The 15,058-nt window shown below is 50.5% G+C and overlaps 1 protein-coding gene across 1 annotated transcript in view; it reads left to right on the top strand.

Annotated features, from left to right (window-relative positions):
- Positions 1 to 15,058, top strand: part of KSR2 (kinase suppressor of ras 2) — a 272,026-nt gene that overhangs the window by 244,157 nt on the left and 12,811 nt on the right. Inside the window, exon 15 of the mRNA XM_015567589.1 lies at positions 14,363 to 14,459. Coding sequence (XP_015423075.1) covers positions 14,363 to 14,459 — 97 coding nt within the window. The remainder of the gene's footprint in view (positions 1 to 14,362; positions 14,460 to 15,058) is intronic.

The raw sequence follows: 15,058 nt of genomic DNA, 5'->3' as shown, positions 1-15,058 counted from the left end.
AGATGGGAGCCTCAGCAGGCTGCACACCTGTGGAAATGAGCTGTGCGTCACATGCCCAGAGGTGAAAAGAGACAGACCACCCAAATGAAAACCCAGGCAACAGGCTGAAAGAATCCGAATCATCTTGGCTTTCACGTCTCCTTGCCTTGGTCCTGATTTTTATGGCCCTCTGTGCTGCTGAGTGTGGTAACCAAAGGAGGAGAGGGTGCTCAGAGGGTGATCTTGGGGGGAAGGGGGCGCAATCTAGTAGGCTCTGAGGTAGCTTAGCACACTGTGGAGAGGTCGGCAGTGGGGTGGGGGCTGCAGACCAAAAGGCAGCGCTGTTCACTGCCTAGTTTACACCCCATTAAGTCCCAACTCATAATAATTTATCAGCAGCAGGCTGGGTGTACGCACTCATTATTTATAGGGAAAGTGTTTGCTAAGCAAATCATAGTTCAGGCAAGATCAGGGGCTGTGTTTAACCCACTCAAGAAAACCCACCAGTGTCAGAGCCTCAGCACATTCACCCCAGGCAGATGGGGCGGCGGGTGACAGGTGGACACCCTCCAGCCTTCATGGTTCCTGCCGGGCAGCCAGAAACCTTCCCTTTATCTTAAAATGGCTTCTCTCTAAGAAGCAGCCCACCCCTCCTGCCCCATCCCCTCCCACCGAATTGGACAATTGGCTCTATGTTGCCATTTCATTATCACAATAAAAGCCAACCCTAGTAAGAACACTTTTTGAGATCAGGTGTCAAAACCAGGTCCCTTGAACTCCCTCCCTGTGTGAGATGAATGGCCCTGGCTTTCTGTAAATGTCCTGAAGATCTCTGGTCCTTTTGTTTGAGGAAGGCCCCTGGGACTTGGAGTTGGGAGACCTGGTTTCCATCCTGGTGCTGGATGGCCTCAGGCATGTCTCTGGGCTCTGTGGGCCTCAGCTTCCTCATCTGTAGAATGGTCACACTGATCCTTATACCACAGAATCGTTTCAAATAGATTAAACCAGAAAGATGAAGGTGTTTTGTAAACAAACAAATATCAAAACAAATATGAGGGAGCAAATAGTTTTTTAGATGGATTTCAATAAAAATGATTTTTCCCCCTTTATTGAGTTAAAATGAGTGGTTGTAGCTTTTCCAGTAGTAGTTTTGTACCTTGGCCTACTATTCAGATTACCTGGAGAGGTTTTTAATCATGAGTGATGCCTGGACTCCACCCTTTACCCCGAAAAGACCTGGATTCAGTTGATCTGGGGTGGGGCTGGATGTCACTTTGTTTAAGCTCTCCAGGTAATTCTGTCAGGAAACCAGGATTAGGAACTGCTGAATAGTTCCCAAAATGATCCATGTCAAACCTCTTTCCCCTCTCAGAATCAAAGAGATGGTGAGCCCTGGCTGGGTAGTTCAGCTGGTTAGAGCATTGTTCCCATACATCAAGGTTGCAGGTTCGAGTCCCTCAAGGCACATACAAGAATCAACTAATGAATGCATAGATAAGTGGAACAACAAATCAATGTTTCCTCCTCCTCCTCCCTCCCTCTCTCTCTCTCTCTCTCTCTCTGCACTAAAATCAATAAATAAAAGGTAAAATCTTAAAAAGCACATGGTGACAAGGGCCCCAGTATCTTACAGACTCAGGCGCAGCCTTGCCTCTAGGACTTCCGGCAGCTTTAGTCATTCTCTGCAAGGGGAGACCATGCTTCATTATCAGGATTATTGAGGAGAGAAATTGTGGTAACAACGGTGTGGTATATTTCTTTGATGCCTAAGATAAAGCTTGGACCCAACCATTGGTAGCTAACATCACTATTGTTACCCTGTTAGGTATCTTGGGTGCAAGTGGGTATTGAGGTTTCCTGGGACAAAATTAAGTTTCCAAAGAAAAGCAGATGCTGAAGCCATGATGATAAGAATAGTTCTTACTGGAAGAGTGGGCGTAAGCCTCCTAATGATAGTTAACACAGGGGGAGACAAAAGCAGATGTACAGTTGTTTGTATGGAAAAATGATACAATAATTAATAAATAATAATACAAGAATAAACGCTGTGTTTCATGTACCCACAACTGTAAACCTATGTTTGCCCCCTCTTACTAGGTACCAGGGCCCCTGCAAAAACCTTTATTTGAATGGTTTTAGTCATCTTTATGGGGGTGGTGTTGGGGGGGCGGGTAGTGATTCATTGGAGAAGTCACAAAGTTCATTCCCCTGCTGTGTGGCGAGCAGGCTGGAGGGAGGGAAGCTGAGAAATCGAAGGCCACTAAGAGGCATTGGGGTTCACCAGAAACAAGAGCCCCCAGCTTCCTGCCAGCAGTGCATGGTCTTCCTTGAGCCCCCAATGACCCAGTGACATTGGGATGATGTCTTACCTGAGCCCCTGGCTGATGCTTTCCCTTTGCCTTTCTGCATCTCTGCTGGAAACCCTTCCCCACAGCAGCCCCTTCCCCCAGGTGGTAGCTCTGAGCGCTCCTCCGTGCCCCTCCTCACACGTGTGGCCTGATGGGATGTGGGTGCGTAGGCATCCGCCACCTTCATTGGACCGCAAGCTCCGGGAGGTCCCAGGCTGTCTAGTTGAGCTGCGTGACCCCCAGAGCCTAGCACACAGCCTGGGACCCAGGAGACAGTCACCCACCTGTCGTGTGAATTCATGCCTGTGGTGGTTACTTAAAGGGAGAAAGGAAATGCGCGTGCTATCACTGCTGTGATCCCCAGAATGAGGAGCTGCATTTTCTGTAGCTCCCCGGGGGCCACCCTGGATGGATTAGTCCATTTTCAGATGAAAAGCTGAGGCTCAGAAAGATAAAGCAGCCTGCGGTGGTGGAGGCAGGATTCACATCTCAGCATTTCGTGGACTCCCCATGAGGGTAGAATGAGCCCGGGAGGCACCGAGTCGTTAAATAATGTGCCTGGGTTATTCAGCAAGGAAGTGCCCAAGCCTGTGTGAGTTTTTAAAAAAAAATATTTTTATTGACTTCTGAGAGGGAGAAAGATGGAAGCATCAATAATGAGAGAGAATGATTGGCTGCCTCCTGCATGCCCCCCACTGGGGTTTGAGCCCTCAACCTGGGCGTGTGCCCTGATGGGGAATGGAACCGTGACGGCCTGGTTCATAGGTTGATGCTCAGCACTAAGCCACACCAGTCAGGCCTGAGCCTGTGTTTTACTGTGAAGCCCCTGATCGCTCTCCTTGTTCTCTGTCCAGCTTCTACCCTTGCAGGGAAAAATCTAAGGTCTTTTTCTCCACTTTTCTCCTAAAAGCCTCTGGACCCAGCTCCCTTTCCCCATCTCCCGTGTGGTTTCTGAAGCCGTACTGGGAGGCAACATACAGGCTTGCAGGCAACCCAGGGCTGTTTGGGCACCAAGAAGATGGTGATTCTGAATCTCTGAAGCGAACAGACCCTCCTGCCCATGGACTTGGACTGAACAGGGATAGAAATCGCAACCTGAAATTGACAACTACAAAAAAGTACATCCGTGTTTACCCAGTGGGAAAAGAGGTGAACCTGGCTGGGGAGAGAAATGTCACTTTCAGGCTGCCAGCAAGTGTGCTAACATAGAACCTGGAGGGCCAATGAAATCCATCACCTGCATCTGCTGGGCTGCCTAGTTGGAATTATTTATGAAATTGCCTCTGAGAGCCTTGACATTTCGCTTCTAATTTTAACAGAGATGATGTTTCCTTGGCCCGATACGGTGGCGTGTGTATCAACTTGGAAGGTTTGTTCCAGGCCCTAGATGCTCAAGACCTGTGTCCATAATCAAAAATTTCAAAAATGGCTTTGTTAATAATTCATTCCCTCCCCCAGTCAGCCAGGACAGGCAGGAGCACCGCCATCGTTGCACCACATGGAAAGGGTCGTCTGAAGGGGGGTGTGCGAAGGGTGTGACGGGAACTCGGAGAGAAGTGAGATGGGCTATTTCCTGAAGAAGAAGACATTTCGGGAGAAACGGGGAGTGGAGAAAGAGCGCTCCTGATGGAGGGGGCAGAGGGAAGGAGGTAGGAGAAAGGAGATGCCGCATTTGGAAAAGCACCAGTGGTTCAGTTGGTTTGGAAGAAATGGTGCCGACTGGGAGTGTACGGGGCACCAAAGGGAGAAGCCCTTGACCCTCCGAGATGAGCACTTGTAATAATAGGGGTGGGTAGTGACTGAGTCCTCTTGTGTGCCAGGCACTGTAATGAGCATTTTACCAAAGTTCACAGCCACCCTGAGAGGTGAATATAGTTGTCCCCAGTTTGCAGAACCGGCTCTGTCTTTTGCTTGTAACAAAATACCCTGGCCCAGTGGCCTATAACAGCAGCCATTTATGTCTCAGAGTTTCGGAGGCTGGGAAGTCCAAGACCAAGGTGTGGACAGAGTCAGTGTCTGGTGAGAACCCGCTTCGCCATCCGTAGACGCCGTCTTGTGAGTGTTACCTCACGCGATGGAAGAGGCAAGGGAGCTCCCTGGTGTCCCTCTCATAAGGGCACTAAGCCCATCACAACCCAATTCCACTCCAGCCTCACGACCTCAGTGCCATCATATTGGGATTAGGTTTCAACATAGGAATTTTGTGGGACACACACATTCCATCTCCTGTAGGCTCCAAGGAGTTTGGTTACTTGCACGGGGTTCCCTGAGTGTGAGCAGCTCAGGTTGAGCAAGCGGCTGGGTGCTCGATGAAAACCACACACACACACACTCACAAACACACACACACAAACACACACACACACACACACACACGGAGGCCTGGGGTCCTTTCTTGGCCGGAGGGGCAGCCACGTGCTGGCTCCAGGGTTTGAGTTAAACCAGGGGTGGGCAAACTTTTTGACTCGAGGGCCACAATGGGCTCTTAAACTGGACCGGAGGGCCAGAACAAAAGCATGGATGGAGTGTTTGTGTGAACTACTATAAATTCAAAGTAAGCATCATTACATAAAAGGGTACGGTCTTTTTTTTCAATAGTTTTATTCATTTCACACGGGCCGGATACGGCCCGCGGGCCGTAGTTTACCCACGGCTGGGGTAAACCCTGAAGCTCCCTTTCCCCATGTACAATGAGGCCGCCTGTACCGCCCACAGTGCGGCTGAAATGATGTGTCAGCTTCCACCCTGGTGGAGCGGACAGTGTAGGAACTGGCATGAGGTCGGGCCTCTGGCTCTGAGCTGTGTAGAAGGAATGGTCTGGCTGGTCCTAACTTCTCTTCTATATATCTCAGCCCCAGGCCTGGGCACCCCCTCCCACCAGCGTTCCAGCCTAAGATCTCTGCATCCTTGCCCTCGAAGCTTTGAAGGTAGAAGCTAGAGTGTCGGTGGGATTTAAGGAGGCCTGTGAGGGCAAGATTTATCAGAAAAACATGAAGAAGGAATTCTCTTGGTGCCCGGGAGTTAAGAGCTTAGGGGAAAGAAAGAACCCCAAATGAACTCAAGTGATGATTTTCGTTCATCTTTGAGAAATCTTCACATACTTGCATGTTGTTCCTGCATCTTCTAAATTGGATTTGGGGAATGACGGGACTTTGAATTGTAACAGATTACCACAGTAAGGCTTGGCGACTAACAGAAATATTCGTAATAGGATTACATCGAGTTTTCATCTTTCCCATGAAGATGCAACATTGTCACGTGACAGCCTTTCGCGGCACAGAATCTGTAATTTTAACCTCTCTGGACATTCATTTTCTGTTTTTAAATGATTGAGAGGTGAGGTCAATCCCTGGGGTGACCTGCTTTCTATCTGCAAGGAGCAGGAGAAAGCTATTAACAAAAACACAAAATTGAATCTCCCGTCCACCTCTGGTTCTTTAAAACCACCGTGCTGCCCAGTTAACGTGCAAATGGAGGTGCCTGTGGGCATTCGGGACCGGGCTGTCTTCAGTGCCGAGGAAAACAGCTGCCGGCCGTCTCAGAGGTTTTGGTTTCCCTGGCAATGCTCCCCGTAAAAGTTTGACCCCAGTAGGAATATCTGATTTTTGTTTATTTTGCTCTTGTCCCTTTTTCTGTCCATTCTCTTCTTATGACCTCAGTGATTCTGTACTTTGAGGTCCACCAATTAGCTGTAATGGCCAATATTTATCGAGCACTTTCTATGTTGTAGGCACTAACCCTATTACCTGTTCTATTAGTCAGGATGGGATAGGCTTATGCCGCAGTGACAGACAATCCTACAGTCCCTGTGGCTCACTCAGAGTTGCTTTCTTACATGAAGTTTGCCATAGGCGGGCAGTGCTCCAGGGCAGTGTCTTCCATGCAGTTACTCCGGGATCCAGGATTTCCCAATCTCCTGGCCCTGTCTTATCATCACATGGCCTCCATGGTCACAGAGGCACAAAACAAGTGAGAGGATCGCAAAGGGCTTCTCAGCCCCCAACAGGAAGTGATAGGTCACTTTCATTGGCCACCACCTGTCAAGTGGTGCTGCATAACTAGAGACGGGGAAGTGAAGTGCCCCACAGGCCTGGGAGGGGGCGCTGTGGAGCAGAATTTGTCTCTCTCTTGCAGGCCTTTCTAATTTAATCCCCCACACCTGTGAGGTAGGCCCTGCTTGGTCCACCTGTTTTTGTTTTGAGCAACTTGCCCAAAGGCAAGAGGACCAGGGCCACTTGGACCCCAGCGCTGTGTTCCCCAGGAGCCCCGTTTCCACAGCGCTTTTTCTGCTTCTGCTTCTGCTTCTGAAAGGAACCATTCCTCCCAGCACCTTCCTCTGTCGCTAAACTTTCTCCATTCCTCGGGGGGTGATGACATGCTAGTTCAAGTTCCTTTCCCTCCCAGGGCCTCTCCCCTCCTGCCCTTCCCCTCCTCACCTGCCATCTCCAGTCATTCTCTTGGGCCCCTGGTCACCCGGGCAGAGAGGACAGGGCCATTTGGGGTTACAAGCATCACTGATCTGCCCCTTTCCCCTCTTAGCCACACGGTTACATTAAAAACTCCATCGTAAACTGTCTTCCTCAATGAGGATTGGACTTTTCCAGGGAGAGCGTTGCTGTCAGGCTTCCGGGCAGCACTAGGCACTTGCCCTCTGCCCAGAACATGCTGAACCCTGTGCCAAAGACCAGCAGAAACTGCCTCCCCCCTCAGAGTCGCAGCCAGAGAAGCTCCGAGCAAGTCAGCTGCCTGGAGTATGGATTCAGCTCAGACTGTACTTTTTCATCTCAGTCTGTCGCCAGTTCAATATTTTCCAAACTGTCTGTAGCATGAACACGTGTGGCTGGTTTCATTTCAGTCTGATTCAGAGGTGTTTTTTTCCTCGCTTTTTTTTCTCATTTTACAAAAGTAACACGTGTTTATGGGAGAAAAATTAGAAAAGAGAGATAAGCAGCAAGAAAAAATAAAACGTGAAAAGCTCCTAATCCCACTACCAGGAAGTAGTTCTGCTAACACCCTCAGAGTCAATCCTCTGTGGGTTTTTAATGCATATAGATTAGGTGGAATGTATATACTTTTTAAAGACAGAATATTCAGTCTACTGTTGAGCTTTTTCTTTTTAAATGTGGTTGTGGTCAGAGAACCAGAATTGATATGTTTCGGTACCCAACCCTGGGGGCAGGGCCAGTGGTCTGCTTGGCGTTTTGATGCCACGTGGCGCCTCTTTTGAAAACAAAACTTTCTTTTAAAAACAAAAAGTGGAGGCCTCAACCTCAGGGAAGCATCTGGAGGCTTCCTCGCCACCATCATCTGGTTGGTCTCATGGCCAGTTCCGTGCGCTAAGCCAGTCGGCGAGACGGGCCTTGTCATAAGCACTGCCCTTCCAGCTCAGTGGACAGTGGGGGGAAGGAAGGTGGCGGGAGTCATTCGTTCCTGCACTCCTCCGTTCACTCATCCCGGGAACATTTCCCGAGCACCCCCGGGCGTGGCCAGCTGTGTGCTGCCCGCTGGACTGGCAGACTCTCTCGGATGACCGAGCCTCTTCAGCCTGCCCTGCTTCTCTGGGGGACAGCTGGGCATTCCCGCACAGAAGCAGCAAACGGACAATGAGGCCCCCATGGACCATGGGCTGGCCCTGAATTTGGAGGGTGGAAGGAAAAGCCTAGAATTGGAGGGAGGAGTCCTCAGTGAAGCTCCATGGACAAACGGGTTTGTAGAGGTCCGGCCATCAGTTTCTCCTGGGCTAAATCATCTCTTCCCAAGGGATCTTATGAAATCCGGAAAGATGTGAGGATTCGAGATCTGGACTCAAATCCTGACCCTGTCGCCTGTTGCCGGGGCCCCTGGGTAGGTCACCTAAGCTTCCTGCCCCTGAATTGCCTCATGTACATGGTGTCTCTCGAGGAAGGTTGGCGGAGTGCCTGTGGAGAGAGCCCCGTGGATGCAGGAGGAGTCTCTGTTCAGTCCTGTGTTTAACACCTCCCTCACCCTCATTTGCTAAACTTTCTTTAAAAACAAAAAATGGCGGCCTCGACGGCAGGTCCTGGGGCAGGCCACAGTGCCAAGCTGGATTTACGTTTGCTCTCTAATGTGTTCGTTTTCATGGTGTTTATTTTTACATTTCTTTGGGGCTAGGGATCCTTGCTTTCACCCTGGTCATGCTAGAAGGTAATGGTAGGAAGTGTAAAAGCCACTTACTTTCCAAAGGCAGTGCATCTAAGGGAAACTAGTAGGAGGTGACAGATAATACGAGTTGGCTGGTCTGGCAAAAATCTCACTGTGGTTCTGGAATGATTGGTTGCAATGCGAGGGATACCGAAGGAGATGCATAGTCTGACCCTTAGGAGATGCTGAGGGAATGTGCTGCAGAGTTAGGGAGCAGCCTGCCCCGGGGTGTGTTTGGACAAGGTCAAGAAGAGCAAGTGTTGGATGGTGGCCGGACCATGCAGTGTGACAAGAGGCAGAGGACTAGCCAGGCTGCTGTGGAAGTGGCCTGGAAGCCCGCACCTCCCCAGCTGGCTGCTTGTGCCCTTGGGACACTCCCTCCTTTGTGAAGCCCGGCCTGGGAGGGCAGGATGTCACCAGATGCGTGGGTCCCAGCGGCAGGAGCGCCCCCTAATGGGAAGAACCCCCACCCCAGTCCTTAAAGTGCCCCGAGAGAAGAACCCAGGAACACTGAGTCTAAGCCTCCTTTCCCCTCCCGCTTCTCAGAGCTTTGCTGCAACATCAAAGGCCGGAGGGGGTGGGAGGGAAAGAACCTCAGCAAAATCTCAGCCTGCTCTCCAGGCAGCCAGGCTCCTGCTTTGCACATTTCTCGGCCTGGCAGGCCACTGGCGTCTTTCTCCACCTGGGACAGGAGCCTCCAGCCAGCCCCTTGCTTAATGGAACTCCATAACTCTTCGTCCCGGGCGCACGTGGAGCTAAGCAGGTGGCAAACAGCTGGCATTCCTCACTTGTTTTCTGGCACTTCCCATTTGTCTAGGAAGCTCACCTGGCATTTTTTATGAGAAGGCCCCAGAGGCCCAACAAGGTTTAATATCTTCCTAGTTGGATTCATGAACGACCTGGAAGCTTGGGCCTGGGGCTGGAATTTGATGGCGCGTGCAACCTGTTGCTGGGAATGGGATTTATTTGCTCAAGGGAGGGGGAAGGAGCAGAGGGCAATTAAATGGGGGTTTTGCGTTTTGAAAGGTGCTTAGAAGACCTCGGGCGGAGGAGGGGCCCTGCTGACACAGCCAGTGTTTTTAACACCACATCTGACTGAAACCAGCTGCCTCGGAGCAGCCAGGGCCTTTGCCATGTAAGTCCACATCGGCACCGGTTCTGAGGATCGGGATGTGGACGTGTTCCCGTGGTTACAAACGTGGGTCCTGTGGGCATCCTCATGTGAGTCCCCAAGGCCCCGTGGGCACAGAGGTGGCAGCGCTGGGCTGATAACCGGTCTGTCTCCAGAGGTAGCTGCCCCCGCACACTCCCGACCATCCACCCCAGCCTGGGTTCTGGGCCTGGTGGTGAGGAGTTTGGGGGAGGGACAGGAAGTGGCCGCCGTGAGCTGCCAGATTTCTGTCCCAGCCACTGTTTGGGCAGAATGAGTCAGCTTGGACGGAGGCCCTTGAGATAAACCCACATGGTTTTATGTCATTGTTTCTGGCAGCCTCTGTAAGGCTGCTTGACAACGAATGTCTCACACTTGCTGTGTCATCTTGGCCAAAAGGCTCCCTGTGTCACCCGGGATGCGGGGTGGAAAGCCGACCTTACATGAGCTGCTTGGAGCCAGGGCTGGGAGAGATGATGGCCTGTGGACGAGATAAGAAATTTTCAGTCTTTGCTCCTCTTCTTGGAAAAATGTTGAGGAGAGAGATACTGAGAGGGGGTGTGTGTGTGTGTGTGTGTGTGTGTGTGTGTGTGTATGCGTGCCTAGGGCTACTGCTCCAGAAGTTAGAGGGCTACTAAATATCTCCTCGAGCCGCTAGAACACCTTCTCCTGACCCCCAGACTGACACTGTGTGGAGGCCAGCAGGCCTCATTGATCTCCATTTGTAGCTACATCACAGTTTCCCTTCACCGAGGGCCTATGACATGCCCGAGCCTCAGAGACAGTGAAGACGCAGGGATGGGGGTTACGAGCATGAGCTCTGGAGTCGGCTGCTTGGGCTCAAACACCAGCTCTTCTCACTGCTCTGAGCCTAGGTTTCTTTATCTGTAAAACGGGCCCATCCCAAACTTCCTTCAGTCTACAATGTCATCAGTTAGATGATACAGCATTTACTTCATGTGCTACAAAGAAACACAGTGCCGGGGAAACTGTGGCCTGTCAGTGAATGCCGTCTCATTTCAGAGAAGATGGAATCAATTAAGTACAGTGTGAACACTCACCTAGTGGGGCTCTTTTGTCACTCTCATCCCCATTTTGCAGATGAGGAAACTGAGGTCAAAGTAACTTCCCAATATCATCCAGCAAGTAGTAAACAGTAGAAACATGATGTGGGCTCACTTGGCTGTGTGTCTCTTTAATGGCCTGAAAATCACGTCCAGTAACTGGGTACCCACACCATGGAGGACGAGATGAGGAAGATCAGGAGCAGGCTGGTCATGGCTGCGTGTCTGTGAGCCAGTCCTCTACTGCTCTGAGTCTCCATATAACACTGGGAGCTGAGCTAAGCCTCATGCATGTGCTCAGTAAGCCTTCCTCCTCTCTTCCCATCCCTTCCCCACTGCCCACCTGCAAGCAGCTTTAGGGCACCCTGTTAGCCACAGAAATCCCAAGCACAGAGCACTTGCCCTGGACACTTAGACTGACTTGGCTGGACAACCCAGGCCTCAGCACACAGGACACCTGCCTCAGGCCTCGTCCTGCTGAGAGCCCAGCCCTTGCCCTGCACCTGCTCCCCAACTCAGCCCCCGAAAGACACCTGGGTGGGCACAGCCAGCCTCGGGAGCTCCTAGCTGCTCTGCAGACACTGCCCTGGGGACAGGGAGGACGTTAGAAATGGACACCTAGGGTGTCAGTCTTGGCTTAGATTTCCTTTTAAATTCCCATGCCATGTAGTAAGTGTTCATCCTTTTCTTACCGGTTTTTTTAAGTAAACTTTTTTTGGGGAAGAATAACACCCGCCAGAGTGTCTGGATCCTAAGAGCACAGCCTATGGATTTTCACTAAATGCATCTCCATAGAACAGGCACCCAGATCAAGGCCAGGGCATCGCCGCCTGCCCTTCACGGCCCCCGCAGCCCCACGGGTCACCTCTGTGCTGACTCGAGGCACGTGGATAAGCTTTGCCCGTCTTTTTCACGTTGTATAAATTCAGTGTGAGTCTTCTGTGTCTGGCTTCTTTTGCTTAACATTTTAATGAACTTCATTCACTTCTTTTGCAGTTAGCAATGGTTTGTTTATTATGCAGAACGGTATGAATATAGTTCTTTTTATATAGATAAACGACAATTTATCCATTTTTCAGTTGATAAACATTTGTGTTAGTTCCAGCTTGGGGCTATTAGGATAGGTTGCTATTAACATTCTGGAACATTCTAGTACATTCTAGTACGTGTGTGGGTGATGCGAGTATGCATGCCTGCTGGGTACATGCTTCGTTAGGGAAGAAATTGCTGGTCGTGGGTTATTTGTATATTTCACATAGCAGACGCACCAAGCTGTGGGCATACCATTTATATCCTGCCAGTCAGCGTTAGCTTATCCCGTGGCTCCCGACGCCATGAGGTAGTAGAGGAGCAGACGTTAGCGGTTGCTGCTGGAGAGGAGGGTGTGCGCGGGAAGAAGACGGATTGGACGTTTGAAGCCTGTGACCTGTCTTGGTTTTCCTGAGCAGGGGAGTCGGAGAGTCGGGAGCCTGTTGCAGTTGTTTGCTGTGCCATCTGCCGCGAGATGGTATTTTCTTGGCTCTGCCCTGTAATGAGTGTAGGTGTCTGTTCAGGACGGAGTATCCAAGGGAGGGAATCCACCCACAGTCCCACCTTGGGAATATTTAAATGTCAATGTGGTTAATTGGCTGCGCAGCCCACCCCACCTCCAGCTCTCCCTCCCCTGCCCCCCATAGCCTCAGCAAACACACTGCCTGCTCACCCGCCTCACCAGCCATGGGGGGCAGCCTTGAGTCAGCAACCCAGACAGGTGAATCAGACTCCCTGTGAGTCAGCTACCCTGGGAATCTCACCTTAAGCAGGTGAGGAGGTGAATCTTAGAGATCATGAGCTAGCATTTTGGGTGAGTGAATGGATGGATAGAGAGATAATAGATTGTGTGTGTGTGTGTGTGTGTGTGTGTGTGTGTGTGAACTTATGTAGGCTTGCACAAGTGTGTGTTGACCATCTGCTACCTCTCTTAGTGGCCAGCATTACCTGAGTACTGACCATGTGTTAGGCATGGGCAGATGCCTACATGTCTACACACCTGATTTCATGTGATTCTCTTACAAACCCTAGAAAGCAGGAACTATTGACAGCATTTTACTAACAGTGAACCAGAGGCGAGGCTCAGAGGGTTAACTCACCTGCCGAGGGTCACACAGCCAGTAGCTGACAAGCCAGGACCTTAACCCATGGCATCTAGCTCTAGGCCCCCGTTCTCCTAACCACTCTTTACACTTCCCACCAAGTGCCAAGCATGGTACAGAGCTCCATTTCTCACTCTCACTATGCATGGTAGGAATCATTAGTTCCCTTTAACAGATGAGAAAACGGAGGGCCAGAGAGGTTAAGTCACCCACACCAAGACACACAGTCAGTAAGGAAGAGAGCTGGGATTCAGACTGAAACCATCTAATACCAGAGCTCTGACCTCACCCACACTATCTCAACCAAGTCTAGCACACAGCAAGGGCTCCGTGAATACTAAGGAAATGAATAGAATGCCTATGGCATTTTAGCAATAAAGTCATAGACCAAAGAAAAATGCAAGCTCTTATGTTGACGTAGATGGAAAATGAACTTGCCTAATGTCATTCCGGCTTCTTTCAGCCAACATTGGACCCTGTGAGCAAGACATGGTGCTAGGGCCTAGGGATGCTCCGGTGAATCTGGAACTCCATTCATTCATTCATTCATCCCCTCCCTTACTCACTCACTTGTTCATTCAGTGACTGTTTACTGAGGGCCTGGTCTGTGAGTGCCTGGTCGGGCTCACTTTGCAGGGGAAGGACAGATGTGCATGCCAGCAACTAAATGAGAAGGTGTGACTCTCACTGCATAATGTCCCTTCCCATCTTGTCATTCATCTTAAACCACTGGTCCTGGAAATGAACTCAATGAGGCTGAAAATAGTTTGAAAAACCCTCTATCTAGACAGGCATCTGGTTTGGGGGAAGTATTATTGGTGTTTACACACTTCTGTCTGAAGACTCTAATGCATCATTTGCTGATGGTAATTAGTATGCATCAGCGGCTACTTTGCTGGTCTTTTATCACTGTCCCCACAAACCGCGACTCCGGGCGAGCAGGAGCAGCTGGGATGAGTGGCCGGCATAGTGCTGTCTGAGGGGGGTCTGAGGACCCGTCCATCGTTGGGGTGTGCCCAGCTTTCCCTCCTGACACCCTGGGAGAGGAAACTCGCTAGACTCCGCAGGTGTCCTTGGAGGCTGGGGTGGGGGTGGGTGCTGGTGAAGATCCTGGAGAGCCCAGAAGAACTTCCTCCCAGACCCGCCTCCCAGAACCAGCCCGAGTTCCTGCCCCAGACTTACTATCCCAGGGGGTTACCAGGGCATGTCCACAAGTCCTCCCTACTATGTGTCACTTCTCATAACTGTGTGGGTCACCCCTTCTTAAAAATATGTGTTTATGGATTTCACAGAGGAAGGGAGAGGGAGAGAGAGAGAGAAACATCCTTGATGAGAGAGAATCATCAATCAGCTGCCTCCTGCAATTCTCTACTGGGGATCGAGCCCGCAACCCGGGCATGCGCCCTGACCGGGAATTGAACCGTAACCTCCTGGTTCATAGGTTGATGTTCAACCACTGAGCCACACCGGCCGGGAAAAGTCACCCTCATCTCAACAGCTACCAACCATTTCTCTCGTCCTTTCCAGCCTCTGTAAAGGACGGACCCTCTATTCGGTGGTGCGCGACGCCAAGATCGTCTTGGATGTCAATAAAACCAGGCAGATTGCCCAAGAAATTGTGAAGGTACCATAGGGTCTGGGCCCCCACCCTCCGTGAACCTCAGAAAGACCGTGCCCCCTCTTGGGACTCATAATGTGGCTTCAGACCAATAGCCTGGGCTTAAAAGAAATCAGACTTGACTTGACAAATGTTATGCCAAGTGTATATAAGGATTTTGCCCCAAGATATAACCATTAGGGATGGTCTCTCAGTGTTTGGTTCCTATTGAGTGCCTTGTCATCATGATAATTGGACATGTACAGGGACCAGGAGGGGAACATTCTCCTTGTTAGAATCCTTTACTCCTCAAGTCCTTGAATTCCCAGGTGTGTTAGCCATCTCTCTCTAGCTGCTGGGGAAACATCCAATTATTGGATGTTGTTTGGAATTAAAACAAGCAGGAACATCCTGTGTTTTCTGGCAGATGCCTCATTAGTCAGTTGTATCCGGTCTTTTATTTCCATTGGAAGTGTCAGGACTAAGGGGTGAGAAGCAATAAAAATGTAACTTCTCATAAAGGCAGACAAAACTCTAGACACCCACCCTTGAGCTGCACCTCCAACAGGTACTTCTCCATGTTTTTGCTGATCGAGTCCTGTTATGTCTCTTGAGGAATGCAGTGT

The sequence above is a fragment of the Myotis davidii genome, unplaced genomic scaffold (genome assembly GCF_000327345.1).
Source record: "Myotis davidii unplaced genomic scaffold, ASM32734v1 scaffold1330, whole genome shotgun sequence".
In the NCBI taxonomy this organism is placed as follows: domain Eukaryota; kingdom Metazoa; phylum Chordata; class Mammalia; order Chiroptera; family Vespertilionidae; genus Myotis; species Myotis davidii.
Note: the sequence above shows the minus strand (reverse complement) of the source record. Positions and strands in the feature narration are given on the sequence as shown.